Source organism: Arvicanthis niloticus, chromosome 1, assembly GCF_011762505.2.
Source record: "Arvicanthis niloticus isolate mArvNil1 chromosome 1, mArvNil1.pat.X, whole genome shotgun sequence".
NCBI lineage: Eukaryota > Metazoa > Chordata > Mammalia > Rodentia > Muridae > Arvicanthis > Arvicanthis niloticus.
Genome location: NC_047658.1, coordinates 136991684 through 137015022, shown reverse-complemented (window position 1 = coordinate 137015022; position 23339 = coordinate 136991684). Strand labels below are relative to the sequence as shown.

The following is a 23339-nucleotide window of genomic DNA, read 5'->3' as shown; positions in this document are numbered from 1 at the left end:
AAGTCACATTGCACACATGCCTTCGATATATTGAACTTAAAAATTTTTTTTGATTGAAAAATTTATTGAAAATTTATTTAATCCAATATCCTGACCAAGTGGGCTCAGTGAAATGTACCGCATAAACAATAAATAATCATATGACCATCTCAGAAGGGATTTCTTCTGAGAAAGGGGTTGTTTTTAATCTCCAAATGATCTGCTTTGATATCAGCAAGAAATTTAACTATATATTAACTTTCAAGTAGTTATGCTGAACCAAAACAATGCAGCAAAACTTTTTAAAAAGTATACAACAACCAAAGAATAATTTTCATAATCTTGCTTTGGCGTTTCCTAGTTCTATTAGTTACACACGATATATTTTGTCAGTCACACCCAGCTGGAAAAGGTCTTCAGTGAGACCCCAGAGCATCATACTTAATGATAAAAGACTTCCTTAAGACAGGAAGAAGACAAAGTGTCAATTGCCTCTCCAATCATTCTGGTGGCTCCAGCCAGGACAACCTGGCAAGAAAAGACAAAACAGATCTGAAATACAGAGTTAAAATTATCTCTGGTTGCAAATGACATGATCATCTACATGGAAAATCAAAAAATGTAAAGATGAAATTAAGCATTCCATTTGTAAGAATACCAAGAAGAATGAAACAAAGTAAAGGAAAAAAGGTACAAGACATTGCTGAAAAGAAATCAAAGAGCCAAAATGAAAGAGGCATTCATGGCCCAGGAAGCATGATATTAAAAAGGACTGCATTCTTCAAACAGACTTGTTTGCACGCTGCAGGCCATCTCTACAAAGCTCCAGTTGGAGTGTACACACACTGAAAAGCTGATCTGGAATTCATATGTGACTACGGAGTCCTAGAACAACCAAAGCAGCCTTGAGATAAATGTAGTACTTGTGCCTCCAAAGCTTCCTATGAAGCAAGAATCACTCAGAAATAAGACCACACATTTATAGTGTGTCTATAAAAACCCCACATTATAGTGTTTTTGACAGTTCAGTTGGGAAAAAAAATCTTTTCAGAACATTGACCATCCATATGTAAAAGAGTAAAGTTAGAGTCCCTTCAAATATACAAAAATCAACTCAAAACGTGTCTAAATATTTAAGCTACAACTATAAAGCACAGGCATAAATATTTATAGCCTTGGGCTAAATAGTGGTTTCCTAGCTATGTCGCAGAAGCACAAGCAACAGGGAGAGAATAAGCTGAACTCCCATGAGCTGCAGCTAGCCCGGTGGCACACGCCTTTAATCCCAGCACTGGGGGGTGGTGGGGAGGGAGATCTTTCTGAGTTTGAGACCAGCCTAGTCTACAGAGTTAGACCAGGACAGCTAAGCTATTAGGAAGAGAAACCCTGTCTTGAAAAACAAAACACAACAAACAAAACAATCAAGAACAATAACAACAAAAACAAACAAAAAAGAAAAGGAAAGCTGTCTTCTAAAATTTCAAAAGATAGTATCAAGGAAGGGAAATCACAGTACTAATCATAAATTTGAGTAAAGCCTAAGTATCCAAAAATATATAAAATCACTGGCCAGCCAAGGATAAATATGATCTTTTAGTTTGGTCTAAAAACCATGGAGAAAGAGACACATAAGCCGCCTACATTAAGTGTGGGCAGCAGAAGCCGGAACCTGCATTTACAGCGAATGGGAACTAGTGAAGGCACTCTAGCAAACAGAACTAGGCACTTCCTCAAGGACACAGTCGTTTTATCATAACCCAGCAATTGCACTTCTAGAGAGAACTGAAAACTTCTGTACAGAAAAGCCCCATTCCCTGAATCCCATCCTAATCTATGAGGATATGCTCAAGATCCTCAGTGTGCTTTCCTGAAGCCTTGGACTATGTGGCACATCACACATTTCACCTATATATACACACCTGTGATAAAAGTCAGCAATTAGGCACAGTAAGAAACATGTAATAAAAGCTATTTAAAACTGAGAAACTGTTAATGTCCATTATTTTATATTTAGTTCTTTTTAGACCTTATTTGACTAGGTAACTGAAATCCTAGAAGGCAAGGCAGGGTAAGAGAGAATTACTATGTGAATGTTTATAGAGTTACAATGTAAAGTCAAAAACCCAAACTGTAACCTTTAAATGGACGATAAACACTCACAAAACAGCATTATTCAGCTTAAAAAAAAAAGTAAAGTAGGTATATGAAAAATATTCAAAACATGATGCCAAGGTAATAAACACACATAGTCTAGATGATCCATAAAACATATAAGGGACATAGGGGACCATGCAAATAATTTTTAATTCTCTCTACTAGAGATGATGCCTAGTTTGCTGTACACTTGTTTGCCTGGTGATCACATGGTGCACATAACTCTCTATCATTTCTTCTCTATATCTTGTGTACGTCTATGTGATGAATGGTCCCAATATTCTGTCATCAGGCACTTGAATGTTCCCACTCTGTATCTAAATATTTTAAATAAATGTTTAAACTTTGAGGTATTTCATTCAGGAGAATATAAGAAGAAAGCTTTATTTTTGTGGCATTTAATGCATACCCTTTTTTTTTTTTTTTTTTTTTGCTGTTAACCTGAGATAAGTAAACAAAAGTTTACTTTGTTTGTGTAATAGTTTTATTACCCCTTACCAAGGGGGATGGAGGGAATACACATTACAGAAGCAGCAGCAACTTTAGTTACAAGCAAAGGTTGTTTTTTATCTCCAAACGATCTCTTTTGGTATCAGCAAGAAATTTAACCATATATATTAACTTTCAAATAGTTATGCTGAATATTTAAGTTCATTAAAGATATGGCTTACACAGGTGATATGTTTTAAACCAAACAATGCAGCAAAAACACAACTTTTAAAAAAGTATACAACAACCAAAGAATAATTTTTATTAAGCTTGCCAAATTTCTTGCCTTGGTGTTTCCTAGTTCTACTAACCACACTACATATTTTATCAATGAGTCATTCCCAGCTCAAACCACAGGAGTAGCAGTAGCTAACTCAGACCCAGCCTTTCAGATTGTGAGGTGGTCGTCAGATGACTGGGCACAGCAGCACACACCTTAAAGCCCACTTACTGGGGCAGCTGAGGAAAAGTTACAAATTGGTGTCCAGCTTGGGCAAGGCTCTGCCACAAAAACAACAACAACAGAAAGGTGGGTTTGTGGGCTATAACTTGCTAGTGGAACACTTGGTTAGCATGAGAGGCCCTATGCTCGTCCTTAATACCGCCCCATCACCAAAGTTGGGTTAACTCAGCAGCACTCATGAAAGACATCTGAAAAGACCACTGCTGCTTATTATGGTACATTGTTTTAATAACTAAATAGCCACATTAGAAATTGACTAAATACAAAAGAATTGCTGGCTTTTTCCCCTAATGGAATGGGACAGAAGAAATTTCAGCTTTCTTATTTATTTATTTATTTTTGCTGCCCTGCATCTACTTATATAGGAAACCTTATTCTCTATTTTAAAGTTCAGAACAAGGTAGTGGTTTGATACAATGACTTAAATAAAAATAGCACCAGAAGGACCAGGTACCAATAGTAACATAGTTCACCCATTCAGGAATTTTATTATGTAAAATTATTGCACTTCTAATGTAGAAAGTAAATAACAGTAATTACTAAATTCAATAATTTTAACTAATTGGTGAAATTTGAAATAATTTCAAAATAATTCTGAGGTTTCCTCTAAAGGATACTGCCTAAGAGAACCTAGTCTGTCTCTTTAGTTTAAGAGGCAGGAATAGAGGACTGAATTCCATTTCTAAGCTATATCTGCATTATAAGAGAGGCTGTTTTACATGGTGGTACGAATTTGGTCCACATCAAATACATTGTTATAAAAATAAACAAGATTTTATAAAAAATAACATTGCATTCCTTGTCCAAATTGCACAGTACAAATAAGCTATCTAAATGAATACTGTTATGAATAATTAGAATTACATGTGGTAGGCATGTGTTTAGTCTGAAGCAACTGAATATGAAGTTCTGCTTTCATAATGTATGAAAACTAAAATTTAAGTCACATCTAGAAATACATAAAATATTTTTAAACTTTATAATAAAGAATTTACAAACTAATTTTTAGTAGCTGATAATACAGGATCCCACAGTCTATTTACATAAAAGCCCATTTTTATTCAATTTACAAAAGCAATAAATAAGAAACTACATTAATTTGCACAAAACCTGTTCCACCTCATGATCAGTGGGATTATTACTTTACAGCGGGTCAACAAACCTGTCTTCCTCTATGAGGACTGCTCATTTCGGAAAGAAGAAAAAGTCTTGTCTTTATTCCAAGAGTGAGTATAGTCATGCAGAATCCAGCGTAAAACCTTACAGATTATAATACACGCCTTAAAAATATGGACAGTGCCTTTGAGTATATTTACATGAATATTCACAAAAAGATACAGTTCTTTGATACAAAATTTAGTGGTGTCAGCATAATTGATAAGAACCCCCTCACCCTCTGCCCACATTGATCTAGTAGGAATTAAGCTTGCTTAAACAGGCACATTAACTCACAGGTAAATAGCTTCCATCAATTCAGGACTGCTAGTGAACAGAGTGCCAAAGCCAAAGGGTCTCTGTCCACTGACCCAGACTGTGCAAGAGAAGGATTCAAAGGACCAACTAGAATCCAGCTGACTCTATACAAGGAAGCAAACACGTAGCTCAGGTACCTGATGAGCTACAGCAAGCACCTCAACACTTATTTAGAAGAAAGTTAAAAACAAATAACCCACCCCACAAAAACAAAACCAGTCTAGACACACACTGAACCAAAAAATGTATAAGCTATAAGTAGTGAAAAAGTAAGCTCACTTGGGGCAAAATAACCCCTACACATTAACAATCTGTTATGAATAATTCCTACAACTACCAATCTGTTGTGGATAAAATCAAAATATTCTATGTGTGCATCTATATTATGCTCATTTCTATTGCAGCTTACATTTTTCTTATGAAAGGTGCTTTGACATCACACTTTTTTTTTTAATGGAGTCAAATTTAGAGAAGAGTTCATTAAATTATAATACTTTACGAGAGAGTTCTCACTCAAGTTCTTTTACCTGTTAAATCATTCAGCAGGTCACAATGTACTCAGGTGCACGCTGCTGTGACTAATACTGCCCGCTGTGATGTCCTCACCGTTGTCAGGACACAGAACAGTCATAAGCCCCATCCTGAAATGGCTCCTCCTCATCTGCTTGTGTTGGGTCCTCTTCATTCCGGCTGACCATGCTGTTACCCCCAGTCTCACTCTGAGAGATGCTCCCATGGGTAGAAGAGCCCCTGTTCTCCTCTGCCCGGGGGCTGGTCTGTTCAGGACTCTTACCCACTGTTGCTGGCTGGAAGGTGTCAGGCTGGACCAGTTCTTCTGTTATCTCACTGAGCTTCTGCAGTTGTGGCTTAATGATGTTTAAAAATGGCTTATATCCAGGGCTGAGTAAAGGGGAAAATAATTAGCTGTCATCTGCTATAATTCAAAAGACTTGACAGAGGGGCTAGGGAGATAGCTGTTAGTCAATAAAGTGCCTGCTGTGCAGGCATGCGGTCTTGAGTTCAACCCCTGGGACCCACATACAAAGCCAGTGTGGTGGTGCTGACGAGGCACAGATAGGATTTCTGGAAGCAGGTTGGACAGCCAGCCAGCCTAGCCAAATCAGTTAGCCCCAGGTCCCAGTGAGACCCCGTCTTAAACAACAAGGTGAACAGCTCCTGTGGAAGGGCAGCAGAAGCTGACTTTTGTCTTTTGCATATGTGCACACGTACAAATGCAAAGTACTCACACGCACAACTTGGTTAGGCACACAATACTTTAGACTCTAAGGGATCACTGGAAAGTATCTAACTTAAATACATTTGACAATTAAGGAAAACTAAATCTAAGGGAAGAAAAGAGTTTCAAATCTACATGTCTGTTGACAAAGACAGGACCTCAACTCCCACCCACTACTTCTAATTTAGAAATGCTAGTAACTGTCATGGAGTCTTGAAATTTACATAGACTACATAACTTGTCTTTCACGTAGACTTAATCATAGAGCTACCAATCTAAGTTCAGGTCTCATGATCACTTGTATGACATAAATCTTAAGCCAGCATTATGCTTTCACAGTATAAACTAACCACACTATACGCTATTCAATGGACAGTACCATTCAAGTGCCTGAGGACATAGTGGTTAAAGGAAAACTACTTTAAAACATAAATATGAAAGCAATTTTAGTTCCACAAACTTAAAAATGTCCAAAATAAGTGAATTGTAAGTTTTTGCTTTTTTTGGACCAGGTATCATATGTAGCTCTGGATGACCCGAAGCTTGCTATTTAGATTAGGCTTACCTCAAACTCACAGAGGTTTGCCTGCTTCTGCCTTCCAAGTGCTGGGCTTTAAGGGATGTGATACCACACCTTGCAGTTATAATGGTCCTAATGTGAAAAAGCCATCATTCACCAAAGGATACCATGCTTATAGAAACCAGCACTTACCAGTCTGTAGAGGCCCACCGGTCTACAGCGTGCAACCCTGTTTTTATGTTCTGTAACATTTCTCCATCCATCTCTGAAGACTGAGCGATCCCAAGAATCTGACTGACCACTGAGGATTCTCTGAGAATCAGGGCGATGACAACACACCAGTCCAGACATCCTGCCTCCATGAAAATGTGCAGCAAATAACTAGACATAAAAGAGCAACACAATGATCTGTATGAACAACAGCTGCTGACAAAGGGGCAGCAAGTCCTCAGAAGGGACTCTTCCCACCTACACAAAGAAACCTACGGGGCCCTCTGTGTTCTCAACTCGGAGACACTCACCGAAGCTGGACTTGAGATTTATGGGGCCCTTTACTCGCCAGCTCCATGGAGATGTGTTCCAGCTCAGACTGAGTCAAGCTGAGTGTGGAGAAGTTTTCATCCACCATTGTCCAGTCTCCATCCACCATGGAGCTGCTTTCCGTCAAGTCTGTAGCTGAACCAATGCTGCACTCATCCCCTGATGAAGAAATTGCAGAGGTTATGTGAGCTTTTCATTTCACAAATGAGGATTTCCCTTTCATTATAATATTAATTATTTTTAAAATGCTAGTTTCTCTTCAAAATTTCAAAGTAAAAATATTTAATCTACTGCTAAAATAGCCATTATATGAACAACATATGTATTTTAAGAGCTAGCAGACCATTAAAAAAATTATATGCCTTAGGATGAGGAAACATTCTAATTTTACAATGAAAAGTAATAGCAGTTAGGAACCTTCACACATGACAGAAGCTTCATCCAACAGTGATGAGAAAATGACAGCTGAATAGTAGGTAAATGCCTGGCCACTAAGAAAGCTGGAAGAAAAAAAATTAATCTGGGCTTCAAATTCAGATCTGTAGTCTCAACTACTTGTGGCTGAGACAGGATGACCTCAAGTTTGAGGGCAGCCTGGGAAAATGGAGGGGAGCGCTTGCTTAGCATTCAGGAGGTCCTAGGTTCAATCTCCAGTATTGGCTCCCCCATCCTCCACCAAAACAGTAACAACTGACACCCAAACCAAAATCCAGCCCAATTACTATTGAAGATTTACTATTTTATAACCCTATAGCAACACAAATTGCTTCAAAACCTCTCTTGTTTATAGTTTAACCATAACTATATAGCAGAAATTAGTATGCTGTTTTTATAAATGGTCACATAATAAATATTTCAGGCTTTGAAAGCCAAGAGGTAAAATGAAGGACATTATATATAACAAAGAATTCTTTCATAAACTTTATTAATGAAATAAAAACTAGTGACAGAATCATATTTTTATGACAAAAGTCTACTTATTCTAAAAATAGTATTCCTTACAACATTTTAATGTTAACTGGATTTCAAAAATAGTATTTCCTTATCAAAATTAATTGCCAAGGGCCAGCAAAATGGCTCAGAGGGTTAAGGTACTTACTACCAAGCCTGACAAACAACCAGAGTTTGATTTTAGAAACTCACAAAAAAGATGGACGGTGAGCCCTAATCACACCAAGTTGTCCTCTGACTTTCACATGTGTACTCTTCCACACACATCAGACATACAGATACAATACATACTTTCACATGTGTATTCTTCCACATACATCACAGACACAATACGTAAACATTTTAAAACTTGATTTCAAAGACTTATTTAGTGTTTACCTGTATTTCATATATCTAAAATAAATATGGAAGGCCCAGTGAAAGCCAATTTGTCCTTATTTACCTATATAGGCAGATATTTAATGGCTAATTCTTTAGAAAAGAATGATGCTGTACCTTAGAAATGCTATGGTACACAATCATTTCCCAAACAAAACTCAAGAAGAGCCAAAACTTGTTCCTTTATTAGATATATACCTTTATTAGATAATGGTGACAGGAAAGCATCTTGCATTTGTGGTCCAGGAGATGAGGCTATGTCTGCGTCACGATGGGTGGGACCAATGTTGCTGAGCCAGCTCTGACTTCGTTGGATGTTAGAGATGCCAGCATCCATCTCAGGGGTAATAAAAGGGTCAGCTGACTGAGACTTTAACAGCTGCTCTCCCACTGCATGGTAAGTCCAGAAGCAAAAAAGGTGTGTTCAAGATGCTCTTGTTGCCGTTCTCAATACTGTCTGTTCAAAGCCAATTATCATTGTATACTGTTTCTTTTATCCAAAACTAAAGGATGTGGAATTATAGGAGAGACTCTCTCAGAGCCTCCTTCTGTCTCTTACTGTCACTAGGCCACACTTTATTCTCTTGATCTGAATGACTTGCCTTGACTCTTAAGATGACCTAAAGGTCCGAAACACCATAATAAAAAGGATTTGTTTAAACAACTGGAAATCTTTATTAAAATATCTAAATTTTTTAAAAACTCAGCTTGACTTTGTCCTCTCCAAGTTAGTAGTTTCTACTTCATTTATATCTTTGGCCAAATGGGAGATATTCTAACTGATGTACAAAAAGTTGGCTTTTATCTGTTTAAATTTGCAATGAAAAGAGTTCTTTGAATGTCACCCAATGATAACATGTCTAAATATCTAAAATAAATAATGTTTGTAAAAACGTCTGAAGTCCACATTACCTGCTCGGCATTTCCCATTTTTGAAAGGGGAACTAATGGAAGAGGCGGGGATAATGGGAAGTGGCCACAGGAAATCCTTGTGAAGTCTCTTCAAGGCTACTACAAAGTTGTCTACACGGGCAGCTCGGGTACGTTCTTTGCAAAGCCAACTGATTAGCTCAAAGCCGAGCTGGGCTGCAAAGCAGCCAAGGTCCTTTAACCGCACATCTTCTAAGAGACGCCGCGCATGTCTCCACAGCATCATGTCAATATACATGTTCTCAGCACAGTCACTGTCTTTGCTCCATCTGTAAGAAAAACAAGAAAGCTAAAGAATAACCTCACTGAAGAACGATACTTTCAGGTAGCACTGATAAAGTTGAAAAGGAAGCAAGAGATCTATTATCTAATTGTGTCTGAATAGGAAGAGAAAGCTTCAGGACTTTTCCATATCACCTCAAAACTTATTAAACATACAGCAGAGTTAACTTTATCCAAAACCCCTTTAAATTTTAAAACAGGGTCTCTCTATGTAGTCCTGGAGCTCACTAGATAGACCAGGCTGGCCTCAAAGTCAGATATCCTCCTGCCTCTGCCTCCCAAGTGCTAGGATTAAAAGGAATACACCACCATACCAGGCACAAAGTTACCTCTTAAGACCAATGTGTAGAATTGAATATATGGAATAAGAATAAATAGGAGACAAAAGAAGCCAGAGCAGGAAGAGGTGGTAACTGAAGTGGGAAAAGAAAGAACAAACACCAACGAAAGAGGGGAAAATAAAATCCTCTCTACTTGCACTTTATAGATACATGAAAATAAACCTTATAAAAATTAACGACAAGTGAATATAGCCAATCATCTCTAATCAATATGAGCCAGTGCATAACCAGGAGGAACTGAGTAGTGGCTCTAAGTGAGAGCAGGCCATGGAACAGGAGAGCCTGGCATCAGAAGCAGGACTTCTCAGATTTGGGCTCACTCTGCCTTCCATTAGCTGTGTGAACAAAGTCCAGTGGGTTTTTTTTTTTTTTTTTTCACCTGCACGATGAGTAACGACCCTACAGAGTTGTCAGGATTACAATGTGAACATGCAAATAGTGGGTAGCACACAGTGAGCTCTTGGTGAGGTACTGACCAGTAGCTGACTTCAGACTGTGGCTGGTAATTGTTGATTCTCCTCCTACGGCTGTATTTTACCAGTGACTTTCATCTCTGTGTTTGTGTATTTGTATTGGGGGAGGAATGTTAACGATAGTGACAGGAGAAAAAAAGTAAAATACCATAATAAAACATGTTGACTCTTGATATGTGTTAAGTATTGTAGTAAAAATACAAATATATAAAAATAACAAGCAAACAAACAAAACCAAAACAAAAAACCCAAAAACACCTATGGAAGAGAAAACACAAGGGCCAAGAACAGGTAACACTAGAAGCAGCACAGGAGTTCCCTAAACAGAGGAAATTCCAACAATCTTTTGACATCGCTGAGTTTACAAGTCACACCGCTAGAGACAATTTTCCATTTATGACAGGTGTAGTCTTTGGTCTTCAAAATGCACCAGTCCTTCAGCTCTCCCATTACCTAAGGTTTTATGTGAGTCCTCTGTCATTAGAAGTAATTTACATTAATTACATTTAGAACAAGTGCATCCAAATACATTTTAGTACAAAGATATAAAAATTACAGAGAACAGAAGTGAACTTAACAGGAAGGAAAAAAAGAAACACAGAAGCCTTCTCTAAGCCTTTGGCAAATGAAAAAAGGATTTGTAACTGAATTAAATATTTTCTTAAGACTTGATTTTATAAGTGTCTTGAAATTTAGTGTGACAAATGCTCTGAAAACAGTAATTGCTCTTTATTCTTTTACCTTTTCCCAGAAGGACCAGTTGGCATACTTAGTGTTTTCTGTAAGCCGAATTTACCAGGAGGGATATTTTCAGCTGACTGGGATAAACTGATGCTCCGATTCCTGAAGAACTCAAACCCACCACTTGAACTGGGCTCCTGTGGTTACACACAACACACAGTAGTTTTAGTCAAAGATTCTCTGTGGGTGCATGTCCCAGAGAAGCTGTATAATTTTGTACTAACCTGAGACGTAGGTGTGGATGGAGGGGTCTCAGATTCTCCAGAACCAATGGCTTTAAGAAATCGAATCATGTGTCGACACAGGTCCCATTTGCCCTGTTCCAGTGCTGTGTTGAACAGAAGGGTGGCATGCTGCCTACTTACTGCTGGGACTTCCATATTCTATAAAAACAACCAAAACAGATAACATTCCATTTATATGATACAATTTTGGATGACACAGCAATACTTTTTTTTGACACTTCTCTCCTTCCAAGGAATAAGCTGGCTGGGGGCAATTTAATAAAATAAGATTAAAAGGAGCATTTAAAAGTTCCACATGTGCAAGAGTGAAGCAGTTGCTCTGCTCGTATAGTTCAGACTACAACTCACTGCATTCTTGTTACACCTCAGCCAACAATACACACCTACATTCATCATTGCTTTTCTTTCTCTTTGACTGTAAAGTTACACCATCCCCATTTTACAGGAAATTGAAACAGAGTTATCTAAATTGTTGAAGATCAATAGAAAAGCAAGATAAATCTAGGTTTTCCTGATTCCAAAAAACTTAGGTCTGTTTCCTCTAGCATTCTTTGAAGATCTGACTAAAACTGTTGCATCAGGCAGGACCAAGCAACACTGTTCCACACTGAGCATCCCAGGCTCTTTCTTCACAACTACCACCTTGCCTGCTTTCGTGGAAAGCTGCCTGATAGGCTGAGCACCAGTCCCAGCTAGAGGAAAGTTCCCAGCTCCACAGCTAGGGAGAGCTCCAAGGGTCTGAGGGACAGCAGAACAAAAACCCCAGCTGCATTGACTTTGACTCTTTGGGGCACTCGCCTCTGCTAGAACATCTCTGGATTCAGTTACTTGTCATGGAGCAAATACGTTGACAAGATATCTGCTTCAATCTGAGATTCTAACTAGGATTATGGCTAGCTTTTTGTATAAATGAAAACTACTTTGTAGTAATTTGAAAGAACTTTAGAACAGCCTTTCAGATTTATAATAGTACCAAACTTTTGGGCCCCTTTATCAAATAATGAAATAAGTTTTTCAGGGTCTCATTGTTTTGAGAAAAAAATGTGCCATGAGCATTAATACTGTGGCAGTCCTGAGCACCCTGAGCTGTCTACAGCAGGGCTAAGATTGGATAATGTGTTAAGTCCTGGTTTATTTAGAATTCTTTCAGTAACTTTACATTGTAAGGAAATATACCTATTATTGTGGGTAACTCAGATCTATGCATTAATGCTCAAAGTCCCATTTTTCTCAGTTAATGTTTCTTATTAGTCTAGCCTATATTATATATATTTTATATTATATAAAAATATTATATATTATTATTTATAATATTTAATAATTTTATATTATTAAATATTATATATAATATATATTATATTATTAGTCTAGCCTAGTATTTCTAAAGCATAGAAGAAAATTTCAGCTGCTCAGTAGTTGGTTCAGTGGTTGATCTCTTGGTATGTGAGCCTGATGACCTGGATTTAGAATCCATGTAAAACCTCTGTAGTCTCCTGGAGCCAATACTAAGATATGGGAGGTAGAGACAGGAAAATCCACAGAAGCATAAAACACAGTTCTCCTGGTTTTTGAAGAAGGGAAAAGCTAGAGAGACACTGTTTCAAAGAAGGTTGAAGGCAAGAGTCAACACTTTAGAGTCCTCTGACTTCTATATGCTAAGGGACATGTTCATCTGAACATATGTACACACCCATCCCTATACCTTCAATCTTATTGAAAGACATACACAATAGAGAAAATATGACCACTGCATAATAGTGGTCATAAATTCTAACATAAGGACATACCTTTTCCCTCCTAAAATTTAGATCATGAATTCTTATCCCTTCATAAGGACAAGTGTTACCTGTAAGATAATAAGGTAAGAGGCAGCTGTGTCCAAATCCTGAGCCATCAAACATTCCTCAAATAAGTCCTTGGGGTTTCCAACAGCTGCAAAAAGGTAATTCCATAGAGCATACTCAGTCTTCCTGGCACAATGCACAACTGTCTGAAGGAAAAGGGGGAACTCGGTGATGAACTTCGCCACGGTGGGAAGCAGTGGATCGGGAATGGGCTCCCGTGAGGTAGCTTCTTCTTCCAGCACTTCATGGAGCATGAGCTCCAACACATGAGGGAAGTAAGGTAATGCAGCACAGGACTGAGCCAGAAGGAGGGCTTGCTCGCCAAGGTTCCTGACCAGGAGCTGGCGGAGGATATGGTGGAGGTAGATCTGAGAGGTTCTCTCCACAACACAGAAGGGAAAGAGCACTTCCAGCTGCTCCCTAGCACTGTTCCGTGTATACAGAGAATCATAGAGCAGAGTGTCATTGACAGCACCAAGGACCAATGCATCTTCAAACAGAACGGCGAGGGGGTAAATGTTGATATGAAAAGGCAGCATGATCCGCTGGGACAAGAAGGAGTGGGGCTTGCGGTGGTCCCTGGGGAAGAGAGGGAGCCAAACCTTCATCCCCGCACCACCACAGCTCAGCCAGAGGGCCTCCAGAAGGTGACGCTTTTGTTTGTTTGCTCGACAGGTAGTCCAGACATTTTCCACTGACTGGGCTAGTACAACAGGAGGACAGAACGGTAGCTGTGGAGACACAAGAATGCTGGATTTGGGTTTTCCTATTAAATATGGAGGTTCTTAAGTTCATAGGTGTTAGTTTTGTAGATGTTCAAAATAAGTTTTTTTTTTTTAATTTAAAGAAGAGACATTTATTTAGAATTAGTATATATTAGAATTAGAAATAGTAATCTTTCAAAGTATATGTATTGAAATCTATAAAGAAACAACCCCCCAAAACCCTATGATTACCAACCTCTATGTTTTTTTCTCCCAATAAATGAAATTTATAAAAATGTACCTAAGCAGTAACAGCTGGAAAACAAGACACTTTCTTGTTTTAGGTCTTATCCTTCTTTCTTCTTAAACCCGGTGGTAAGATGAATTTTATGTATGTTCTTAGCGTCTAAATCACAACACACTGCTCTCCCCTTAAGTTCCTCTATTCATAAACCCTAACCTTGTAATCACTTCTCAGGGCTTGAGATGCTTTTCCAGCTTTACTCACGAGTTTCCTTTGGTTAGGGTTACTGTCCTTTTCCCGGATCTGAGGGCCTGACCTGTCCCTCTGCATCATGATGAGCTGTCCTGCAAGGTTCAGCATTATGCTCTCTGCATCACGAGCCTGAAATTTCCGAAAGAAACTCATCAATGCTAATTTACAGGCATGTTCTTGGCATTCCTCACCACCTAGTAAAATTTATAGGTTAAACAACCAATAGCATTTACTGGGGTTGCACTAAGTACAGCCATTTTGCTAGGCTCTGTGGGAAAACAAGTTTCCTGGACAAGATAGACAAAGTATAGCATTATGTGGTTAGTGACCAATGAGTGTAGAACTGAATTATCCCGAAAAAACTAAGAGAATTCCAGAAGTGTTCTCTGTGTCTGTCTGTCTGTCTGTCTGTCTGTCTGTCTGTCTCTCTTTCTCACACACACACACACACACACACACACACACACACACACACACACACACACGCTGGAGATGGCCTCAGTGATCTAGCTGCTGTCACTAGAGAAGGGTTAAAAGGATGAGACGCCAGAAAGGCCAGGAAGTCAGAAGTAGTAGGAAAAGGCTATATTTTAACAGAAGTATGAAATGTAGGTGAACACATGTAGCTAGGACAGAACAGCCCCACTGGTAACTGCAAGAATGACCTCCTAGCTGGGCGGCAGCACACTTTTGGGGAGATCTTGGAAAGTCAGAGCATGATACAAACCACCATGCACACCTCTCAAATGAAAGAATCATTAAAAAAAACCACTTAGTCAGGATGAATTACTGTATTTTATTATGGAAATTTCATCAAATGCTATAGTAAAGAACCTGTAATTATCACGCTAATTACTATGTAATTATCACTGTAATTAAACCCACTATCCCACTTGAACAAGGACATAGTGGCAGTTTGAGAAACACTGCTTAAAGCCAACTATTAGGTAAATCATGTCGTTTCATCTGTAAAGGGAAAAATTATTTTGACTTAAAAAGCAAACAATTTACTGCCAACCTAGGCATGACAAAACAGAAAAAGCATGTCTGAATCAAAGAGGGCTTCATGGTACAAGATCTAAGTGAAGTATTAGAAAAACAGAGTCTGCTGCTGGAGTGGTGCCTCAGTGGTTAAAGGCATTTACTGCTCTTACAGGGGACCTGAGTTCCATTCTCAGCACCTTCATTGACTGCTCAGAATAGCTTCTAATTCCAGCTCCAAGAGATTCAATCCCCTCTATTTATTTCCCTCCTGTTATATTTCACCTTTCTAATCTGTTCTTCACTAAGTTAAAACCCTCTTTGTGAAGCCATCTTCAACTGCTGCCCCCTTACTACTGATGCTACTGATCACCACTAACTATATCTAGCTTTTTTCTCTCTAAATCTTGACAAGGTATTTCAAAGCAAGACATTATGCTATCTATTCTCTGATATTTAATTCAATCCTAAAATATGTAGACATTTCCCTTAAACTACAATGTCAATGAAACAATTAATAATAATTAATAATTTATTTTTCTCTCAGTTCATATTTATTGTTAATTATTACAATGGTGCTTTTTAATAACTGATTTTAATGAGTGTACAAATAAGCTTAATAGCTTATTTATGAAGCACAGCAGTATGGTGGTTTATATAACAATGGTCCACACAGGCTCCTGTATTTGAATGTTTGGTCCCCTATTGGTAGCGATATTTAGTAAAGATTAGGTGCTTTGGCCTTGTTAGATAAGGTTTGTCCCTAGGGGCAGGCTTTAAGATTTCAAAAAGTTCAAGCCATTCCCAGTATGCTCACATGCTTGCCTGCATGCAGGTGCTCCTCCCCCACCCCCGCGCCTCTAGATTAAGATGTGAGCTCTCAGCAGCTGCTCCTGACCTTTTGCTTTCAATCCTCCAGCATTACAGACTCAAGTCCACTGGAACCATCAGCCCAATTAAACTTTCTTTCATAAGTTGCCTTGGTCATAGTGCCTTATCACAGCAATAAAAAAAGGAACTAAGGCAAGCAGTAATCACACTTTCTTATAATGCAGCTGACCAATACTGCACTGGGTGACGGCTCATTTATAGCTAGCCTATGGTCTTCCTCCTGTGGTATAATTAGACTAATTCTCTATCTCTATAATTTCTGAGAATGGAAGATGACTTTAGACACAATTCCACTTAGGCTCTATGTTTTTGGTAATAAATCTTCATATGAACTTCCTAGCATCCCACCTCAGGAAGCATACACCATTTGTTTCACACAGCATTGACATTCTGATGACTACGGCTTCACTGTGATGTAAAGTTTCACGTAATAATCATTGCTGAATCAGTTATTTTCTTGGAACATAAAATGGTGACTGTACTTTTCACTTCTTTAAAATCTTGTAGTGGGAATTGTGTGAAACAGAATTGTATTTTATCAACTAAGGCTAGGTGGTTATCACTCAGAGCTTACAGACAGAATGGGAGCTGCGTTGTAAGAAGAGAGCAATTACGTTCAAAGAGGAGCCTAGAGCAGTGAATGAGCATACAGCAAGTACAGCAGAGTTGGTGACATGGGGCTACCTGCATGCGGTTGAATACTACAGAGAAAAGTGTAGGACAGAAGAGAACGACAGGGATTTATAAATATTTTAAAGATTCTCATGGAAGAAAGTTGTTCTTATTATTTATTATTCCAAATAATAGAGAAATAGGTAAGCTGTTCCCAATCAGAATTCTTATAAATGTAGTAAATAATGGCTCTCTAAATAAGTAGTTGAATTCTCCACAATTTTATGAGAATGCTCAAGTTTAATGAAGTACCTAAATTAGAAGAAAAAGATGGAGAGAGCATGACAATCTACATATTACAGAACTTCCCTTTCACAATAGGTTCCCAGTTACACAGAGTTTGGAAACTGCTGGGAGCCAAAGCAGCCTTGCAATAGAAGTGACTGCAACCCAGGTGATCCTAGCACCATTGTGTACCTGGTCACTACATCCACCACCTGTGGGATTCTGCTCTCTCTTCCCGCCTAACTGCCAGAGGTCCTCCACACCCTAAGTTCACTTTACTTCCTTCCATCTTCCCTCTTCTCCCTACGCTCAGGCCACTAACACCACTCAATACGATCAGTACAACATTCTCTCCAGTACTCCCCCTTCATCAAGATCTGCTCTGCTTTCACTTTCCTCTGTATAGAATAAACACGGGTTTGGAAGCTACAATATTATCCACAAGACTTCTCTTTTCTTATACTCTTAGCTATAGACACTAAAAATTTTCAACCCTCTAATTGCATCATGTTGTCTCTTGTCTGTAAAACTTTGCATGACTGCCTGAATTTCTTTCTCTTTGTTTAGAACTCTCCTACTTCTGCTCCAGGCTTCAAATCAAATGGTATATAAAAGTTTTTTGATTGATTAAACAGACAATTCCAGATTTCTAGCATATGCCCTCAGAGTAGTCTGTATATGTGTACTTAGTGTTTAATGTTGACCAGACACTGGTCTCCTTGGCTTGCTACTAACACTCAGCATCTTCATGCAAGGTACATTGCAGACACAGTATGCATTTGTTGAACAAATAAACAGACACAAACACTGACCTAAGACACTACAGACTGAAATGTAAACCCCTAAGGGCTCTGAAAAGGCACTGGTACCTGCTGCGGCATTTTCAAGGTGATGCCATTCTCTGTACTCACTGACGTCAATGTGACAGACACTACCAGGAAGGGGTGAGGAATGTAACGTGACATGGAGACCTCCTGAAGAACCTGCACACTAGCTGTAGTATTCGAACTGTAAAAATAAACAAAAGTTCATAGCTCAACAATGTTCAGATTTGTTTCCCTTTGCAGTTGTCATATTACAGCACATTTTATGTGTACATGGCAGACCCGAATGTCTTCTCCCCATTGTCCTTTCCTCCCCAAATATTCTTCCATTAATATTATTAATGTTAGGGCTGGAGAGATGGCTCAGTGGTTAAGAGCATTGACTGCTCTTCCAGAGGTCTTAAGTTCAATTTCCAGCAACCACATGGTGGCTCACAACCATCTGTAATGGGATCCGATGCCTTCTTCTGGTGTGTCTGAAGATAGTGGCAGTGTACTCATATATATATACATAAATAAATATTTTAAAAAAGATTATTAATGTTGAGGGACCCAAAGACCATATACAGGAATAAGACAATGAAAGGCAGTAAAATGCTGGAAAGTGGGAAAAACAAAACCACAGAACATCCCTAAACCAGCAGTAGGAAGGAAGCTATTCAAATAGAAATACCTGGGGGACTGGGGGTCAGGGACAACTGTGTGGTTGTGAAATGACAAAAGTTTAACTACTTAAGTAGTGATGTTTTAATTTTTATCTTTGGATTATTAATCCACCACAGTACTTTAGCACACACCTAATTCATATACTAAAAATATATATACTTTTAAGAACAAAGGACAATGCTCATGTAGCCTACATGCTCCGAGTTGAGCAATGCCAACAATATAAGGTTTCTGTGCTGCAGACTACTATATCCACTGTAGCAGGGATGAAGTAAGCTTTCTGAGGATAGTTCCTCAACTTTCCACAAGTATCTGGAGAGTAGAATAGTTATTGCCCATCGATTTGTAAGTTGTGGGAAAAAGTACCTAAGACTGATCTCAGCAAAAATGGCTAAAATGATAGGCCTCCTCCCCATAATACAGGGAGAAAAGCTCAGGTAGTCGGTGCAGGTTCTGGTGCTTTTCTTCATAGCTACTACATAAATATGACCAAAACTCCTTATAATGAAACAAAATATGAAGATGGAAAAAGGATTTTAGAAAACCTGATAAAGAGACTCACCCCATGTTATTTATAACTTACCCATCGGATTTTCTTTCAATACTGTAAAGGCATATTGAACAGTCTGCTCTAAACACTACCACCATGTCCCGAAAGACACTAAGCAGTAATGTTTCTATTGGTGCTTTGGTGACATGAGCAAAGGCATTGTCCAGGTTGGATGTTCGTAGGTAGATTCTGAGCTGAAGAAGAAAAGAAGATGCACATAAAAATCAGATGGTCACCTAGGGTGCTTAAGTTCCTAGTCAGGCTATCTTTATCTACAGACTCCTCTCCAGCTCATCTTAAAGTAAAAGGAGTCAGAAGAATGAACAACATTTTAGCAAAAAATGAATGTTTATGGTTTGGCAAGCTAACTTCTTTATAAATAACCAAAGATAAAGTGATCAGGAGTGAATGTAATATTACGAGGCTGTGTCTCAGATCTGTGTACTCAAACCTGATTAATGAGACTACTACTCTCTCAAAATCAACATACAAGTCAATAAATTAATAAAGCTATCCTTAAGAACAGTCATTCTTATGTACTTTTTTACTTTTAATGTTTTATTATTAATCCTTAGAGTTTATTTTCTACCTAAAAGGTTATCCTTTTTAGGTTTATTTACTTCTGAGACAGGGTTAATATTTAGCTCAGAATGGAGTTGAGCTCAAATTCCTCCTGTCTCAGCTTTTTGGGTACTATACTATAAATGGTTATCTTATAAATTCAATTTGTCACTTTAAGGAAGAACTGGAAGAACCTAATCAGTAATTCTACTATTGAAATATGCTAAATTATTGGAACAAAATAATTTGTTCAGTTTTTAATGGCTTATTGTCTACCTAAAATTAAATCATGCTTAGCTCCAAAATTAAAATTCTATTATTTCTGAGGAAAAAAGTTACCTCTTCTTGACGGTCACTTAAGTTGTAACATGCAAGGACCATAAAGTCATTCCACCAGGCTAAGCCACCAGTCACGATCATATTTTGCTCCTTAAAAGAAAAATTTAAGATGCACTTACCTTAATTATATTACTAAAATTTTAAACAAATATAATACTCTTAGAAAGCTCAGATTATTCCTGCTTTATTCTCTCTTGCAAAATTATTTCTCTGGGACTTTTATTAACAATGTACCATATCCTGTCTTTTAAAAAAATTAAATATTCCTAAAAGAAACAGCTGTGTTATTCAAAATATCTCAACACTACACACCATCACTAATCTCACATCTAAAACAACAATTAAAATTCTGGCTTTATTCCTCAGCAGATGAGTGCATGAATCCCAATCTTTTGGCAAATGATAGTATTAGTGTCCTAACTGGGTTGATAATAAGACCAAAGCATTTAAAATTACCTGGTACACAAAAGACACCTTCTTTAATTTTCTTCATTCCTTCCCATTTGACTCTCATAAAATCTAATTCATTCTCCCTCTGATCCTCCATCCCCCACTCTAGCTATCAAGATGCACATATCACACACAGAATGATCTCTAATTTTGTGGACATTTAGTTTCACCATATTAGATAACTCAGTCTTAAAAATAATATTAAACCTTAAGTTAAATAATTATTGCTACTAATTTTGTTTTTCCTTCTTTTCAAGTGCCTGTCAAGTGGTGTGTGTGTGTGTGTGTGTGTGTGTGTGTGTGTGTGTGTGTGTACACATCACGGAATCTTCTTTGATGGCTCTCAGTAAGGCTACTGGATAATATGGCTAGCTTCTCCAGGCTGCTTGCTCCAGGGATGCCTCATCTATCCCTTCCAAAGATAGCATTACAGGTGACTTGCCATTTCCACTGAGCACCTAAGTGGCCTCTGGGGATCTGAGCTCAGGCTCCCTTGCTTTTATATAAAACACTTTAATGGCTGAGCCATCTCCCAGCGCTTGTCAATGATCTTAACAAGAATGAAAAGCCAATTATATCAATGCAAGATCCTTTATCAAATATCAAGTATTTTACCAAAAGGGACTTATTGGCAATTATCAAATGTGGGTTTCTCTTCCCATTTCTCTTTCCCTCCTAGAACCTGTGAATACAGCAAGTGCTTTACAGCTGAACTATATCTCCAACTTCAGTATCACTTTCTTCTTCCTTCTTTTTTATGCTTGCATCTTGAAATTTATTTTTCTTAAAAAAAACAAACAAACAAAAAAATCCAACTAACCTGAGTAATGTTTCCAAAAAGTTTCCATTTCTTGGTGAGTAAAGAATAATGCGCAAACCCAAATTTGCCAGCCACAGCGATATTTTGTCCAAGTTTATCAATAGCTGAAAACTGTTAAAAAAAATTAAAACCTCTTTCCTGCATATGGTATAAAGTACTTAATAAAATATAAGGTGAATAAACTATTAATACATGTTTACTAAGTGATTTAAATAAAAAATGCTATATTGAAAAACCAAATATCGATAGTTATATTTGATAAAAATGTAGAGAATCCACTAGTAATACACAGTAGATCAGGCACTGAAATTTCACTGTTCTGAATCCACAATGGCTCATTTCCCAGAAAGACTACTATAACACCAACAAAAAATACAACTTACCCGTATAGGCCAATTGCTTTCTAGATAGGTGCTGGAAATCTATAGAAAATAACATATCAGTTTGGTAAGACTTATGAAATATATTTCAAATTAAAGCATTAACTTAGCATACAAGATGAGATTCCACTTCCTGTATAATGTTTAAGGTACCAAGCAGCAGCTTTAGTAACAGATCCCTTGGAATTGAGCATGTGCTCATGAACCAATGTTTACATGTCCTATCTTAATCCTTTCAAGGTTTTAAGACCCACACTTTCTTCTCCACTACAGCATTGCTTGTTTCTAATATTAAACTCAATATAAACTGACAAAGAAGCACGTGATGGTAGTCACAAACTGCAGCCAACAGCTTCTGTCTGCTGATGTAGACCATCCCTAAATAAATGGCAGCTTTGGCAAGTGTTTTGGTTTGTAATGGAAATCTTTGTTGTTTTTATACTGTTGTGATTTTTAAAAAAAGAAAGCAATGCATATAAAATCAATCAATGTAAAAACAAACAAAAAATTTGTTGCTTGAGAATAGCTACTGGCTTATTTCTTTTTATCCTATTTCTTAAGATACACCCACGGACCTGTATGAATATGCTTAAACTACAATTTTTCTATTTGGCTGTTCAACTTTACTGATCCACAAGAACCCTTAACATAATGCAGATATTAGGTCTCCATCCTACGCATCAAAGTAAACACAGTCTCCATGGTATCTAGCTTATGCCTTTGTTCATGGTGTCATTTTATCAGTGCTAGGAAACTTTCAAACATAAAGGAAACTGTTGGTTATTAATGTGGAGTAAGTTTTATCTCTATACACTTCTAGACTATTAATTAGCTTTCATGAGCAGTTGGAGGAAGCAGAGTGTGAATTAACAGAAAAACAGAGCAATGGAAGAGTCTTCTGTTCCTGGAATAAGAAAAGCTTCAATTTATTCAAATTTATTTTAATTTGACTCAAGAAAAGTGGACATATACAGAAAAGAAACCCAAATCAGAAAACCATGAAAAGTATAATCAATTCTAATAAGTTGCATAAAGACAAAAAGAGAATCAAGTAAAAGCAATAAACCCAAAGCACTTGCATTATGCTCATAAAATTAACTCACAAAGAGTTAAACTGCAGTTATCCAGTCAGTCAACTTAAAAGTACAATTAATAGCTTTCTGTTACTTAAAAAAGAATGTAACAGGTGTGTCAGAGTAAGCAGCATATTGCCACTGGATAAAATAAAAATCGAAGAATCCTACCCTCCTCAAACTTTGATGTTTCACCAATTCCTATGAAATGAGCTAGCACACCACTGCAAAAATGATTCCAAAATAAAGGTTCTATAAGAGCTTATCAAATTATCACACTCGAATGTATATCCCTACAAAAACAAAACAACCCTCCAAACTCAATCTATTGTTTTAACTGTCAAAAGTCTATGAAATACTACAAGTTATAAATACTACAAGTTATAAATGATGAGTTAAAATAAGCTTTTAAATTTTGTCAGAATATTTTATTACTAGAAAAGTGTAAATTTTCCCCTAGGGTCACTTTCTTTGATCTATCTGTCATCTGAACTTTGTACTATATATTTAATGCTGTGTAGAAATGGTGCCAAGAAAGAGGGAGCTAATAAAGAATGGAGAAGCTTGGCCATAAAGGTCTGTCTATCAGGGGCCTGCATCATGCCACAACACTGGGGAACTGTGCTGGGGTTCAGAAAACCTTCTTATGAGGGTTTGACAGTCCCTC

General features: G+C 37.7%; 1 protein-coding gene across 2 annotated transcripts in view; it reads right to left on the bottom strand.

The window, feature by feature from the left end:
• Positions 1-2712: 2712 nt before the first annotated feature.
• Ric1 (RIC1 partner of RAB6A GEF complex) overlaps positions 2713-23339 on the bottom strand; it is an 86189-nt gene continuing 65562 nt past the window's right edge. For both annotated transcript variants that reach the window (XM_034506453.2, XM_034506444.2), the window contains exons 13-26: positions 21603-21641; positions 21220-21330; positions 19950-20039; positions 19083-19243; positions 17879-18017; positions 14253-14369; positions 13043-13771; positions 11176-11334; positions 10952-11088; positions 9097-9383; positions 8383-8574; positions 6837-7014; positions 6508-6696; positions 2713-5458 (exon numbers count right to left, since the gene is read on the bottom strand). In XM_034506453.2, the coding sequence (XP_034362344.1) occupies positions 5170-5458; positions 6508-6696; positions 6837-7014; positions 8383-8574; positions 9097-9383; positions 10952-11088; positions 11176-11334; positions 13043-13771; positions 14253-14369; positions 17879-18017; positions 19083-19243; positions 19950-20039; positions 21220-21330; positions 21603-21641 (2817 nt within the window). In that variant the 3' untranslated portion in view covers positions 2713-5169. The remainder of the gene's footprint in view (positions 5459-6507; positions 6697-6836; positions 7015-8382; positions 8575-9096; positions 9384-10951; positions 11089-11175; positions 11335-13042; positions 13772-14252; positions 14370-17878; positions 18018-19082; positions 19244-19949; positions 20040-21219; positions 21331-21602; positions 21642-23339) is intronic.